Source organism: Dendrobates tinctorius, unplaced genomic scaffold (genome assembly GCF_039654945.1).
Source record: "Dendrobates tinctorius isolate UK_male_01 unplaced genomic scaffold, ASM3965494v1 ptg000143l, whole genome shotgun sequence".
Lineage (NCBI taxonomy): Eukaryota > Metazoa > Chordata > Amphibia > Anura > Dendrobatidae > Dendrobates > Dendrobates tinctorius.
Window position 1 is genome coordinate 41,349,273 of NW_027361810.1, and position 12,629 is coordinate 41,361,901.

The 12,629-nt window shown below is 37.4% G+C and overlaps 1 protein-coding gene across 1 annotated transcript in view; it reads left to right on the forward strand.

Annotated features, from left to right (window-relative positions):
• Positions 1 to 10,345, forward strand: part of COL28A1 (collagen type XXVIII alpha 1 chain) — a 62,410-nt gene extending 52,065 nt beyond the window's left edge. The window contains exons 29-36 of the mRNA XM_073545229.1: positions 44 to 79; positions 187 to 223; positions 990 to 1,547; positions 1,664 to 2,061; positions 3,824 to 3,923; positions 4,149 to 4,271; positions 4,447 to 4,638; positions 10,281 to 10,345. Coding sequence (XP_073401330.1) covers positions 44 to 79; positions 187 to 223; positions 990 to 1,547; positions 1,664 to 2,061; positions 3,824 to 3,923; positions 4,149 to 4,271; positions 4,447 to 4,638; positions 10,281 to 10,345 — 1,509 coding nt within the window. The remainder of the gene's footprint in view (positions 1 to 43; positions 80 to 186; positions 224 to 989; positions 1,548 to 1,663; positions 2,062 to 3,823; positions 3,924 to 4,148; positions 4,272 to 4,446; positions 4,639 to 10,280) is intronic.
• Positions 10,346 to 12,629: the final 2,284 nt, after the last annotated feature.

Here is a 12,629-nt window from a genome sequence, read left to right on the forward strand (position 1 = left end):
TGGAATTGTGAACCAAAAATAACTCTTTTTCATGTTATCACAGGGAAGAACTGGAACTAAAGGAGACCCTGGATTAACAGTAAGATAGCTGCATTCATTTTTCATTGTAACAAAGCAAATAGTAAAATAGATATGCAAACAAATCCAGCTTTCACATCAATAAATGTATTGTTTTCTATCTCACAGAGAGAAGATATTATTAAGATGATTAAAGAGATTTGCGGTAAGTTATAAGAGAACTTAGGGCTATGTGCACACTGAGTTTGTTTGAGACCTTCAAAAATGATGAGTTTTCCATAGGAATCTGTGTGGCTTTTCTTTGGCGTTCTTAGTCCTCAAGCAATTTTTTGTGAGCATTTTGTTTTACATTTCCTGAAACATTTTTTTTAAAGTTTTTCCCCATTTTCTGCAAACATTTTGTAAACTTGCAAGGTTTTTTTGTTTTGCATGTTTTGTGGGCGACTATCTAATATTTATGAAATTCATTAAACAATGATTGAAAGTTTAGAGTTTTACAAAGCAAAAACGCAGCAAAAACGCTTTCAAAACACTCAAAAAGACACCCAGATTCCCTTCCTATTGACATCTCATGTAATGCATGGGACAGATTCATAGGGAAAAACGTCTGAAGAATTTACAGGTCATTTCATTTACCATAAATGTTTGGCATTCTGGAAAAGCTGAAGTTAAATAAAAATGATCAAAACACTGAATGTATGAACGGCAAGTCATTTTACACTAGAAATGTATAGGAAGAGACTTTCAAGAATTTTTTGAGTGATTTTTAAGGCGTTTATTTCCCAAAAGGCTCCTCAAAATACTAAGTGTGCACAAACCCTACCGTTGAATCAACCTTAACAATCAAGATTCAGCACATCTGCAATAGGTCTGGATACCAAATTTGGTAATTTGGTAATTAACAGAACACCCAAAAGACTGAAATTTAGTTAGGAGACTTCTGCTAAACTCTTAATATTTGTGCCCGGTAGGTTGCGGTGTTAAATGTAAGGAGATACCTATGGAACTTGTCTTCGTTATCGACAGCTCTGAGAGTGTTGGACCAGAAAACTTTGAAATTATTAAAGACTTTGTGACGGCTCTTGTTGACCGTGTGACAGTAGGACGAAATGCCACTCGTATAGGACTTGTTCTCTACAGTTTAGAAGTACGGCTAGAATTTGGCCTGAACAGGTTCACCACTCAGCAAGATGTAAAGCAAGCCATTAGAAAGATGATGTACATGGGAGAGGGTACCTACACCGGAACTGCCATACGAAAAGCTACCCAAGAAGGTTTTTATGGAGCAAGGAATGGGGTCAGAAAAGTAGCTATTGTCCTCACAGATGGTCAGACAGACAAGCGAGAAGCTGTGAAACTAGACATTGCTGTTCGTGAGGCTCAAGCAACCAACATACAAATGTACGCCATTGGAATTGTGAATTCTTCAGACCCAACTCAACAAGAATTCATAAGGGAATTAAATCTCATAGCTTCTGAGCCTGATACTGAGCACATGTACTTAATCGATGATTTCAACACTTTACCAGGTAAGATGTAAAAGAAAAATCAGGTAACTTTGTAAAACAAAAATTGCACTGCTTATGTTTTTAGTGTTGCTAACATTATTAGCAGTATTAATAACATCTTACATAATATTTTTCAGCTTTGGAGTCTAAATTGGTTAATCAGTTCTGTGAAGATGAAAATGGTGCTCTTATCTACAATCGAGTTGGAAACAAAATCAGCACGATGTATGCACAGAAAGGGTCTTCCAGTTCTACCTTTACTACATTTCAAGGCAGCAATAACAAAGTAAGCACAGAAGAAAGTCTTAGGTTGGAAGAGAAACGTAGATTAGAAGAAAGAATTAGGTTAGAAGAAGAAAGGATTCGAGAAGAACGACTCCTACAACAAGAAAGAACTCGGCAAGAGGAAGAAAGACTTAGACAAGTGAAAATTCGTCAAGAAGAAGAAAGACTTAGACAAGAAAGAATTCGTCAAGAAGAAGAAAGACGAAGAAATGAGGAGACTTTTGTGGTTTCTCGAGAGCCACAAATTCCGGTATAAAAATTGTTAAATCATGATGTATAAATGTTATGTGCTCATAAAGAGCTGATTAGAAGTATTATGCCTTGGGGAGGGGTTGTACGCACACTCTCACTGATGGGATATTACAAATGGTGAATTCAAAGTGTGCACAAAACCTGTTAAAACCATGTTGATTAAAAGAAAAAATCTGACAAATAGTGTCATATTTGGTGGGAGTTAAAGGGGTTGTCTGGTCAAAACCGACAAGTCTGCAGTCACTCTGTGTGACTGCAGACTTATGAAGCTGCCCCCCACTGTGAATGTGGGGATTCGCCAGTTTCAGGCCCGGGACTGGAGGGTATGTATGAGTTATACATACTCCCGGCCAGTGGGCATGGCCTGGTTCTCCCTACACTTGTATGGAGCCAGGCCCTCTAGTCGGACACGCCCACTGGCCGGTCACATCAATAGATGTGGCGCAGCCTCAGCTCAATACAAGTGTTTTGAGAGCAAGGCAGCTCACACTGGCCGGGGGCATGTACAACTCATACATACCCTCTAGTCCTCGGGTCTGAAACAGGCGAATCTCCACAGCGCACAATGCCTGTGCTGGGGGATTTATAGGTCTGCAGTCACACAGAGTGACTGCAAACTTACCAGTTTTGACTGGACAACCCTTGTAAGGCTTTGTCTTTTAAAGAGAACCTGTCTGCACAATTTTGTTAGGCAAAGCAAACACATAGCTGTAATAGTGCTCTAATACAGATTAAATTGACACTTTTAGTAAAGAAATTCACTTTGCTGTTATTCTTTAATTACCATTTGAACCTTTCTGCTAATTAGATTTCAGTGCACAGGGGCCAAACTGTGCACTGGGTCTTCTCTTACATGTCTGTTTATCCCTAGCCCCTCCATCTGCCTCCGGTCTGTGAATGACCTGCATCCTATGTTTGATATCTCAGCAAGGACTAGTCTTTCAAAGACCGAAGGCAGGAGAAGGCGCCTGGGAAATCACAAACAGGGAGGAGAAGACCAGTGCACAGTCCAGACCCTATGCACTAAAATTGAATTAGCAGAAAACTTCAAAGGCTGATTACAGATGAACCACAAAGTGGATTTATACTCCAAAAGTATCAATTTAATCAGTATTGCAGCCCCATTACAGACATGTCTTTACATTACAAAATAGTGCTGACAGAATCTATTTAAAGAAGCTAGTGCTTTTCAGAAGCAAAAAACAACAAAAATGACAATTAAAGTTGGCCATGACTTTTTATCACTGACATAGGTAACGTAATTCCATTTACTGTACATATTCTCATTCTATCTTGGTATACCATCTTGATGACCTTCCTTTCTTTAACCTTTTCCTATCACCCCTGACTTCAAAAAGCATAAAACTAATAGTTTCCTAGCAAATGTATCTATAACTTATAGTGAAACCTTGCTGAAGGCTTTAAAAGCAAGTATATGATCTATTAGAAGGATAATGCTGAAACGTATTACTGCCTTAATACCTAATGTATAAGAGTGAAATGATGTTAATTTTCTTTACCTGTATTTTTCTTTATGTGTGAATCAACACTGTAGAGCAGAGTTCTCTACTTTTTACTTTTCTTTCCTTAATTAACCCTTCCTTTCCTGTAACATTTTGAAAATTTAATTAAAAAAAAAAGCAAGTATATGATCAATTATGATAAACAGTAATGACAAATATAAAACAGAACCATAGCTCATTACAGATTCTTCCAAAAATGACCTTTTTTTATCCTTCAACTTTTTTTTTGTTTTGTAGCAAAAAGAAATTATCTCGATTCCAAATGTAGAGGAAGAAGAAGAGGAAGATTATGATGATGAGGATGAGGAAATAGAACAGCCTTCCTCTTCTAATAGAGGTAGTTAAGGCTTTGATTTTCCCTTTCAATTCTATTAATTTAATTTCTGATAAGTTTTCACATTGAGTTTAAAGTGAAGGATAATAACTTTATATATTATGTTGACAATTTAAAGTTCCGGTATATAATGAAGTGAAAAACGGAAAAAATTAATAAAACAACACTGGTAGGTAGAAAAAGGTGACTAAGACATTAATTTCTGTTTTCTATATTCACCTGCCCTAGTTATAGTTTCGTCATCATCTGAGAACGGTGGTGCTTCGACTTCAATATCATCGTCTTCATCAAGGACTGTCATATTATCGCCAGGTTCATCAGAGAAGGTTGAACCAATAATACCAAAAATAGGTGAGCTTTACTTACCGTATGTTTATCCACCGTGGCACCAGTATTCAGTTTCATCTGTCACATGGAGGCGCCTAGACCCTTGCCCCCAATGAAAGCAATGGTAATAATTGGGGTAATAATAGTCAAACAGTAAATATTTACCGTATATCATTTAATCACTTTTATTGCTTTTCAGACTACATCCAGGATGCACGATGCAAGCTGCCATTAGATCAGGGTCCATGTCGGACTTATATTATAAAATGGTATTACGATAAACAAGCCAATTCTTGTGCCCAGTTCTGGTACGGTGGCTGCAGTGGCAATGGCAATCGTTTCGATGCTGAAGATGAATGTAAGAAATTCTGTGTCTACTCCATTGAGGGAGGTAAGTTAAAAAATAAATAAATAAAAGTCCGGAAGAATTATGATTAAACCAGTGAAGGTAGTTTGATGATTTAGTAGACAATAAGAAGTTTATCAATAAAAAAAAGAAAAGAAAATGAAGTCAGCGCCAATAGCAAATTTGTAGGGACGAAAAATATGTTGAATTTGCATAAGGTATCAACATGAGAAATAATGGGAGTTTTCTACTTTAAGGAAAGTGAACCCCAAACACTCAAAACTACTTCTGCCCTCATTCTCCCCTCTACTGCTCAGGTCTCCTTGTTTTGGCTTCAGCGGTGACATCAAGTCAACGACACCGTTGAAGCCAAACACTGAGCTCAGCGACTGTGCTGAGATAGACGGCATGAGCCGCTGATCTGCTCAGTGATTACCCGCAGCAGTGATGCGCGCTGTTGAAGTGACATCACCCCTACAGCCAAAACACCGAGATTCAAACAACGGTGGGAAGTAGGCTCTGGTGCCGAGGATGGGGGAGTGATGGCTTTCTTTGTTAGTTTTGGTATTTTAGAGCCATTGGGTAGACTTTTCTGAAACTGGAAAACCCCTTTAACTATATTAACATACCTTTATAAACTATCAATAAAAAAAAATCGTACAGTTTAATATTTCTAGTTTCAAACAGAAGACTGTTCAATGGACTCTCTGGATTGCAAAAAAACCCGGTCAGTAAACACTGCGGGTTGGACGCTGCATACATTTCCTATTTGCTGCAATACTATGATATTAATATAATGTTCACAGGATATTTTTTCAATAAATCATGCTGTCAAAAAACTGCATGGTCTCCCTATAAAATAAAATGTCTAATAAAGTGAAGTAAACTCCATAATTAGACTCTAAATACTATGATATTGCAATAAATAGGTAAAGCGATCTCAGGTTCAGGTCCCCTAAGGAAACTAAAAAAGAAAGTAAGAAAAAAAATTAATAAAATAAAAAGTAATAAAATATATATACAACCTCTGGTAAAAAATTATGGAATCACCGGCCTTGGAGGATGTTCATCCAGTTGTTTAATTTTGTAGAAAAAAATGCAGTTCACAGACATGGCACGAAACTAAAGTCATTTCAAATGGCAACTTTCTGAATTTAAGAAACACTAAAAGAAATCAAGAACAAAAAATGTGGTAGTCAGTAATGGTTACTTTTTTAAACCAAGCAGAGGGGAAGAATAATGGAATCACTCAATTCTGAGGAAAAAATTATGGAATCATGAAAAACAAACAAACAAAAAAAACTCCAATACATCACTAGTATTTTGTTGCACGACCTCTGGTTTTTATAACAGCTTGCAGTCTCTGAGGCATGGACTTAATGAGTGTCACACAGCACTCTTCATCAATCTGGCTCCAGTTTTCTCTGATTGCTGTTGCCAGGTCAGATTTGCAGGTTGGAACCTTGTCATGGACCATTTTCTTCAACTTCCACCAAAGATTTTCAATTGGATTGCGATCCGAACTATTTGCAGGCCAAGACTTTGACCTTATGTGTCTTTTTTCAAGGAATGTTTGCACAGTTTTTGCTCTATAGCAGGATGCATTATCATGTTGAAAAATGATTTCAGCATCCCCGAACATCCTTTCAATTGATGGGATAAGAAAAGTGTCCAATATATCAACATAAACTTGTACATTTATTGAAGATGTAATGACAGCCATCTCCCCAGTGCCATTACCTGACATGCAGCCCCATATCATCAATGACTGTGGAAATTTGCATGTTCTCTTCAGACAGTCATCTTTATAAATCTCATTGGAACTGCACCAAACAAAAGTCCCAGCATCATCACCTTGCCCAATGCAGATTCACGATTCATCACTCAATATGACTTTCATCCAGTCATCCACAGTCCACGATTGCTTTTCCTTAGCCCATTGTAACCTTGTTTTTTTTTCTGTTTAGGTGTTAATGATGGCTTTTGTTTAGCTTTTCTGTATGTAAATCCCGTTTAGGTGGTCTCTTACAGTTCGGTCACAGACGTTGACTCCAGTTTCCTCCCATTCGTTCCTCATTTGTTTTGTTGTGCATTTTCTGTTTCCGGTCTTGACGCTTTGATGTCTTCCTTGGTCTACCAGTATGTTTGCCTTTAACAACCTTCCCATGTTGTTTGTATTTGGTCCAGATTTTAGACACAGTTGACTGTGAACAACGAACATCTTTTGCAACATTGTGTGATGATTTACCCTCTTTTAAGAGTTTGATAATCCTCTCCTTTGTTTCAATTGACATCTCTCCTGTTGGAGCCATGATTCATGTCAGTCCACTTGGTGCAACAGCTCTCCAAGGTGTGCTCAGTCCTTTTCAGATGCAGACTAACGAGCAGATCTAATTTGATGCAGGTGTTAGTTTTGGGAATGAAAATTTACAGGGTGATTCCATAATTTTTTCCCTCAGAATTGAGTGATTCCATAATTTTTCCCCTATGCTTGGTTTAAAAAAGTAACCATTACTGACTACCACATTTTTTGTTCTTGATTTATTTTAGTGTTTCTTAAAGCCAGAAAGTTGTCATTTGAATTGACTTTAGTTTTGTGCCATGTCTGTGATCCTCCAAGGCTGGTGATTCCATAATTTTTGCCAGGGGTTGTAAATACGGTACTTTAAAATTCAAATCACCCCTTTTTCCAAATTTAAAAATAAAAAAGCTAAAGGAATAAATATTGCTGTGTTTTTATTGGTCCAATCTATGTAAATATCAAATTATTTACAAGGCAACCTATGTACCCCAAAGTGGTGCCAATAAAAACAACAACTCGGTTTATAAAACAAAAAAACAAGCCTTCATTAAGTTATAGCTCTTTACAAAGATATGAACTTTTGTTAACCTCTAAACTAAAAAATAAAAAAAACTATACAAATTTGGTATTTTTGTGATTGTGCTGAACTGGAGAATCAGGTCATTTTTACAAGGAATGCTGTGAAAGCAAACTCCCCAAAAAACGATGGCGGAATTGTGTTTTTTTTCAACATTCAATGCACTTGGAATTTTTCTTTGGGTTTCTCAATGCAGTATAGGGTAAAATGAATGGTGATATTCAAAACTACCACTCATCTCATGAAACCAAGCATATCACTATTTCAAGGGAAAAATTTTAAAAATGTACAGCTCTTGGAAAAAAACAAAAACACAAAGTTACTCAGCATTATATATATATATATATATAGTATCCATATAGAAACTGTACATTAGTGTTCCAAGGTAAACTATATAATGTTCATCCATACAACAACGTTACGGTGCTTTTGTTTTACTTTTACAGAAAAATAACGTGGAATAAAGCGAGGGAGGCTACTCTTGAAACTGAAGGATTCAATTAAACATTTCCTTAAATGTGCCAATTCACCATCAGTGCCGTTTATGACGTCATGGATTTTATATTTTTTTACCTTCATTTTAATGTGATGACGACTTCCAAGTCTCAGGGTTTCTGATCTTAAGGCTGCCATACATATTAGATGAATGTCGACTGAACCTGCTAATTTTGGACATACACTCCAGCCATTTATGTATATGGTAGTGACACAACTTTGCTTGACTTCAAAAGTCATAAGAAAGAAGTATTGGGCATGTTGGATGTCAGCATGCCCCATTTTTTTTTCTCAAGGAAGATAAGCCAACACAAGAGTTCACGTGGACGGTGGGTCATCAGGAATAGTTGGCTCAAAGGATGAGGGTTCAGCTGAAAGTTATCAAAGGAGGATGACCAACACTATGAAATATTTTACTCACTTAAATTGAAATCAGATAATAGATTTTTTTTTAATTCTGTGAACAGATGTCCCTTAGGTTGTACCATATTTAATTTTAAGCCTTCCATATTATACCATATTTATAGCTGTTTTCCTTATAGTTATGCCATCTTTTAATATGAATATAAATGTAAAAGGGGTTTTTCCATCTGACATATCAAAAGGATAAATCATAAATGTATGATGGCTACAGGCCCCACCACTGGGAATTAAAGAGAACCTTTCACTATTTAATTGGAGCATCCCCTCCAATTGCCTCTTCTCAACTGATTCTGGAACTGTTTTTCTTTGTCTTTTGTGCCCCTCCATTCCAAGGTTATACCCATGGTAATAATTGCGCACATTTTTGTCATCAACCAAGTGGGTGTATACCACAGAAATGTCTCTGTAGGCATTTGCTTTTTCTCTTCTGATGCCAACCAATCAAACCACAGAGAGGCTACATGGTATACAGCCCATTGGTTGAAAGAAATATTTGCATCTCTGGGGGGGCCTAAGTTTGGAATAGTGAGACACCTAAGAAAAAGAAAAACTGTTCCTGATGCAGTGGAGTAGGACCAGTTGGAGGAGGGACTCAGTTAAAGGGGTTGCCTTGGACTTTAACATTGATCATCTATCCTTAGGATATATCATCTATGTCTGATTGGTGGACATGTGACACCGAGACACCTCATCGATCAGCTGTTCCCAGTGTCAGCCAGAACTGCACAGCACAACTTCGCGGACTGCATAGTGGCCGCGGCCAGGTACTGCACACCCGCCCCTTATTCAAATCAAGAGCCACGATTCCATCAGCGGGGCTGTGCTGTGCAGTCTCGCTACTGAGCAGTTCCAGCCGCCACCAACATGAGCAACAGTTGATCGGTGGGGGTGCCGGGTGTCCCATCTCCCTCAACCAGACATTGATGACCTATTATAAGGATAGGCCATCAATGTTAACGTCTGAAATAATCCCTTTAAGAATAAAAATCTATAACTATGTTGCTGCTTTGCTGTCAGAGAAGTGGCCGATCATGCACGGCTTTCTTCATTTATTTCTATATGAGAGTTCCGAGAATTGCTGAGAACATTTGTTCGGCAACTTTTCATACCTCCCATAGAGCGCCAAATTACCTTCTCCATGTTTAGCAAAGCCAAGGAGACACAGGGGCAAGGCTACGGGCAATCCCAAACTGAGAGGTGTGGAGAGAGGAGGAGGGTGAAGGATTTTCTGCATACTTGCATGTAAATGGGTGACTGGATAACTTGGCGACTATAATGGCTACATTTCATTCAAACTTCCAGTCTCCATGTACAGTAGGAAGAACAGCTCTGAAGCACAAACTGCTGCCCTAGAAAGTCAAATGCTAATGAATGTTCATTAGTACGTGTAGGTTTAAATATTTTGGAGATGTAATTTATGTCTAGAGGGAAACTGTCATGCTGAAAATGTCTGATCTGCAGGAGAACAGTCCAGTGAGAGGTGCTACGCAGTGATTGACAGTCTTCCCTTATCACTGTGCATGCAGAGATGGCTGTCAATCACTGAGCAGGACCGCCCACTGGACTCCATGGATTTCTATGATTAAAATACAAATTTTATACTGGATCTTTTCCAACAAACCTATATATCATTCTGCTCAGCTTTTCCTCCTCTATATCCACAGATTGCACCTCATGTACAACATGACAGGTTCCCTTTAAAGACGTCTTGTGAATTTATGTGTTTTTTTTGGTGCTGAATTAATTATGTATATTATTCACCAAATGAACTGTACACTATTACTGTAGCAATACAATGTAGTCACAAATAATAGTTCTACAAGGCTGATTGAACTGCACTGAATGTGTTTTATACTTCTAATTATAAGTTATTTTTATAATGTCTCTTAGGACAATTTTACATTAGTGCAAAAAAGCCCATGTTACGGTTGCAAGTCCAGGTGAACCATGGGTGAAATGACACAAAATGACATAGATATCTATGGTGATGTCAGTTTGTGTCATCAGACCCACAGTTGGGGGAGGGGGGCTTAATTACTGTAATTACTCTTGTGTAAAACTGAGCCCTGTCCATATGCCATAGGACTGTCCCACAGGCATCCACACTGCTGTACACATGAATGTAATCTTCTGATAGTTGTACATATCACAACTTCTTATAGAGTAGAGGTGTTTTGTTTTTGTTTTGTGCCTCTTTAAGTCCATTAAAATTACAAATTACTAAAAAAAATCTGTGTTTTTTTTGAATGTTAAACAATATACAGTAACTATTTACCCAGTTGGTAAATATCATCATTGCTCCATTGCTTTCCGAATACAAATTACGAGAATCAATATAAATATGGGTTGAGATTTGGGGAGTGAACAAGCTCTCACCAGTCTTCTACAAATTTACACTTCCCATCAGACCCATATATGCCCCTCTGCTCAGATATTGCAGCCATCTTTAATTAATACTTGTGAAGCAGTGGCAAGCGACGCTACTGCTATGGGTCCGTGAGCCGGAGGGCAGTAGCCAGTGTCGGCCACGGCCCCCACCCGTCGTCTCAAGTTCAACTGTATTGTCATCCTGAATGCCATTACAGTTGAAAGAAATCATTAAGGAAGGTGCATCAGCAGACTATGGATAGCATTATACTATATGGAGGACTATGGGGGGTGAATTATACCATATAAAAAAGAAAAAATGCCAGCTTACCCAGTTGGTTCAAACCATAAGCTGCTATACTGTATGGGCTCTCAGCAGCGGATAAAAGACAGGAGCTCTTGCCAACAATAGATGCGAAAAGGAGATGAATCCAGCGAGCCAAGTTTGAAGTACGTAAAAAATCTTTTTCCTTATTTCAAACGTAGATTAAAAATATTTATCCATAGCAGCATATTATAAATATAGGCAGAGATGGGAAAAATTACTGCTGTAAAGCACACGGCAAGACGCGTTTCGGCTAAGGCCTCTTTCACACATCAGTTTTTTGCCTTCAGGCGCAATCCGGCTTTTTTTTGTAAAACCGGATCCGGCAAAATGCAATGGATCCGTTTTTTCTAAAAATAGCCGGATCCTGCCTGACGGCAAAAAACTGATGTGTGAAAGTAGCCTAAACCTTTACCATTGCCATAATACACATTGCTATTTTTCTGGGATATAAAAAGGAAAAGATCCTAAGATAGATGGTGCTATAGTTGATTAAGTGTTAATAGATCACACTTGTGAGCATCCACCTATAAGATTAACTATTTAAAAACAAGTGTTAACCCTAACTGAAGCTAATACGCTAGCAGTAATTTTTCCAAACATTTTACAAATATTTTACAATACATGATATAACAGAATATATATACAGAGATTTTTTTCATATTATCCTCCACAATACTTCCATAATATAATTTTTACTCAAAAAAATATATATTTATGAACTTCAGACAGAGCAGGTTATAGTTGTTAGCATAAGAATCATAATTTTAGGATTTTTAATAAATTCTAATTAAATCTTGTCTATTATTTAAGCCTATTGGCATCCTAGTTTCCAAGGTAAAAATCCAAGCGGATTCTCTGTTAAGTAGTTTACGTTTTCTATCGCCCCCTCTGGTAGACCGTGTAACTAACTCTATTGCTTTAAACCTGAAGCTATCAAAATTGCCAGAATGATGTTGTGAAAAATGTCTGGAGACCGCTGATGGATTGAAGCTGGAGGGGTTAATAGCATCAGAGATGTGTCTTCTAATTCTTTTCCTCAGTTTTCCCGTTGTACAACCTATATACTGTTTACAACATAATGTACAGTCAATCAAATATACTACATAGGTGGAATTACAGTTCAAAAAACTGTTAATAGAATATTCTTTGTTGCTATGGAATGAGGAAAATTTGTTGATTTTATGTGCATATTGACAACAAGTACATCTCTTATTTCCACATTTAAAAAACCCCTTTAGATTCAGCCAGGTGTCACTGGTTTCCAGCGAGGAATTCAAATACAGACTGGGCGATAGTTTATCCTGCAAAGTAGGTGCTTTTTTTGCTACATAAGTGATTTGGTTTTCTGCAATAATTTGTTTTAGTTTTGGATCCTGGTTTAACACAGGAATATATTTCTTTATAATAGAAACTATGTTGTTGTACTGAAGACTATATGGAGTAGAGAAAAAAAATTTTTTATTATTATTTGGAGATTGTGATTTTTTTTTGTTGTTTTTTTGTTTATTATTAAATCCTTTCTATCAATATCCTCGACTATTTTG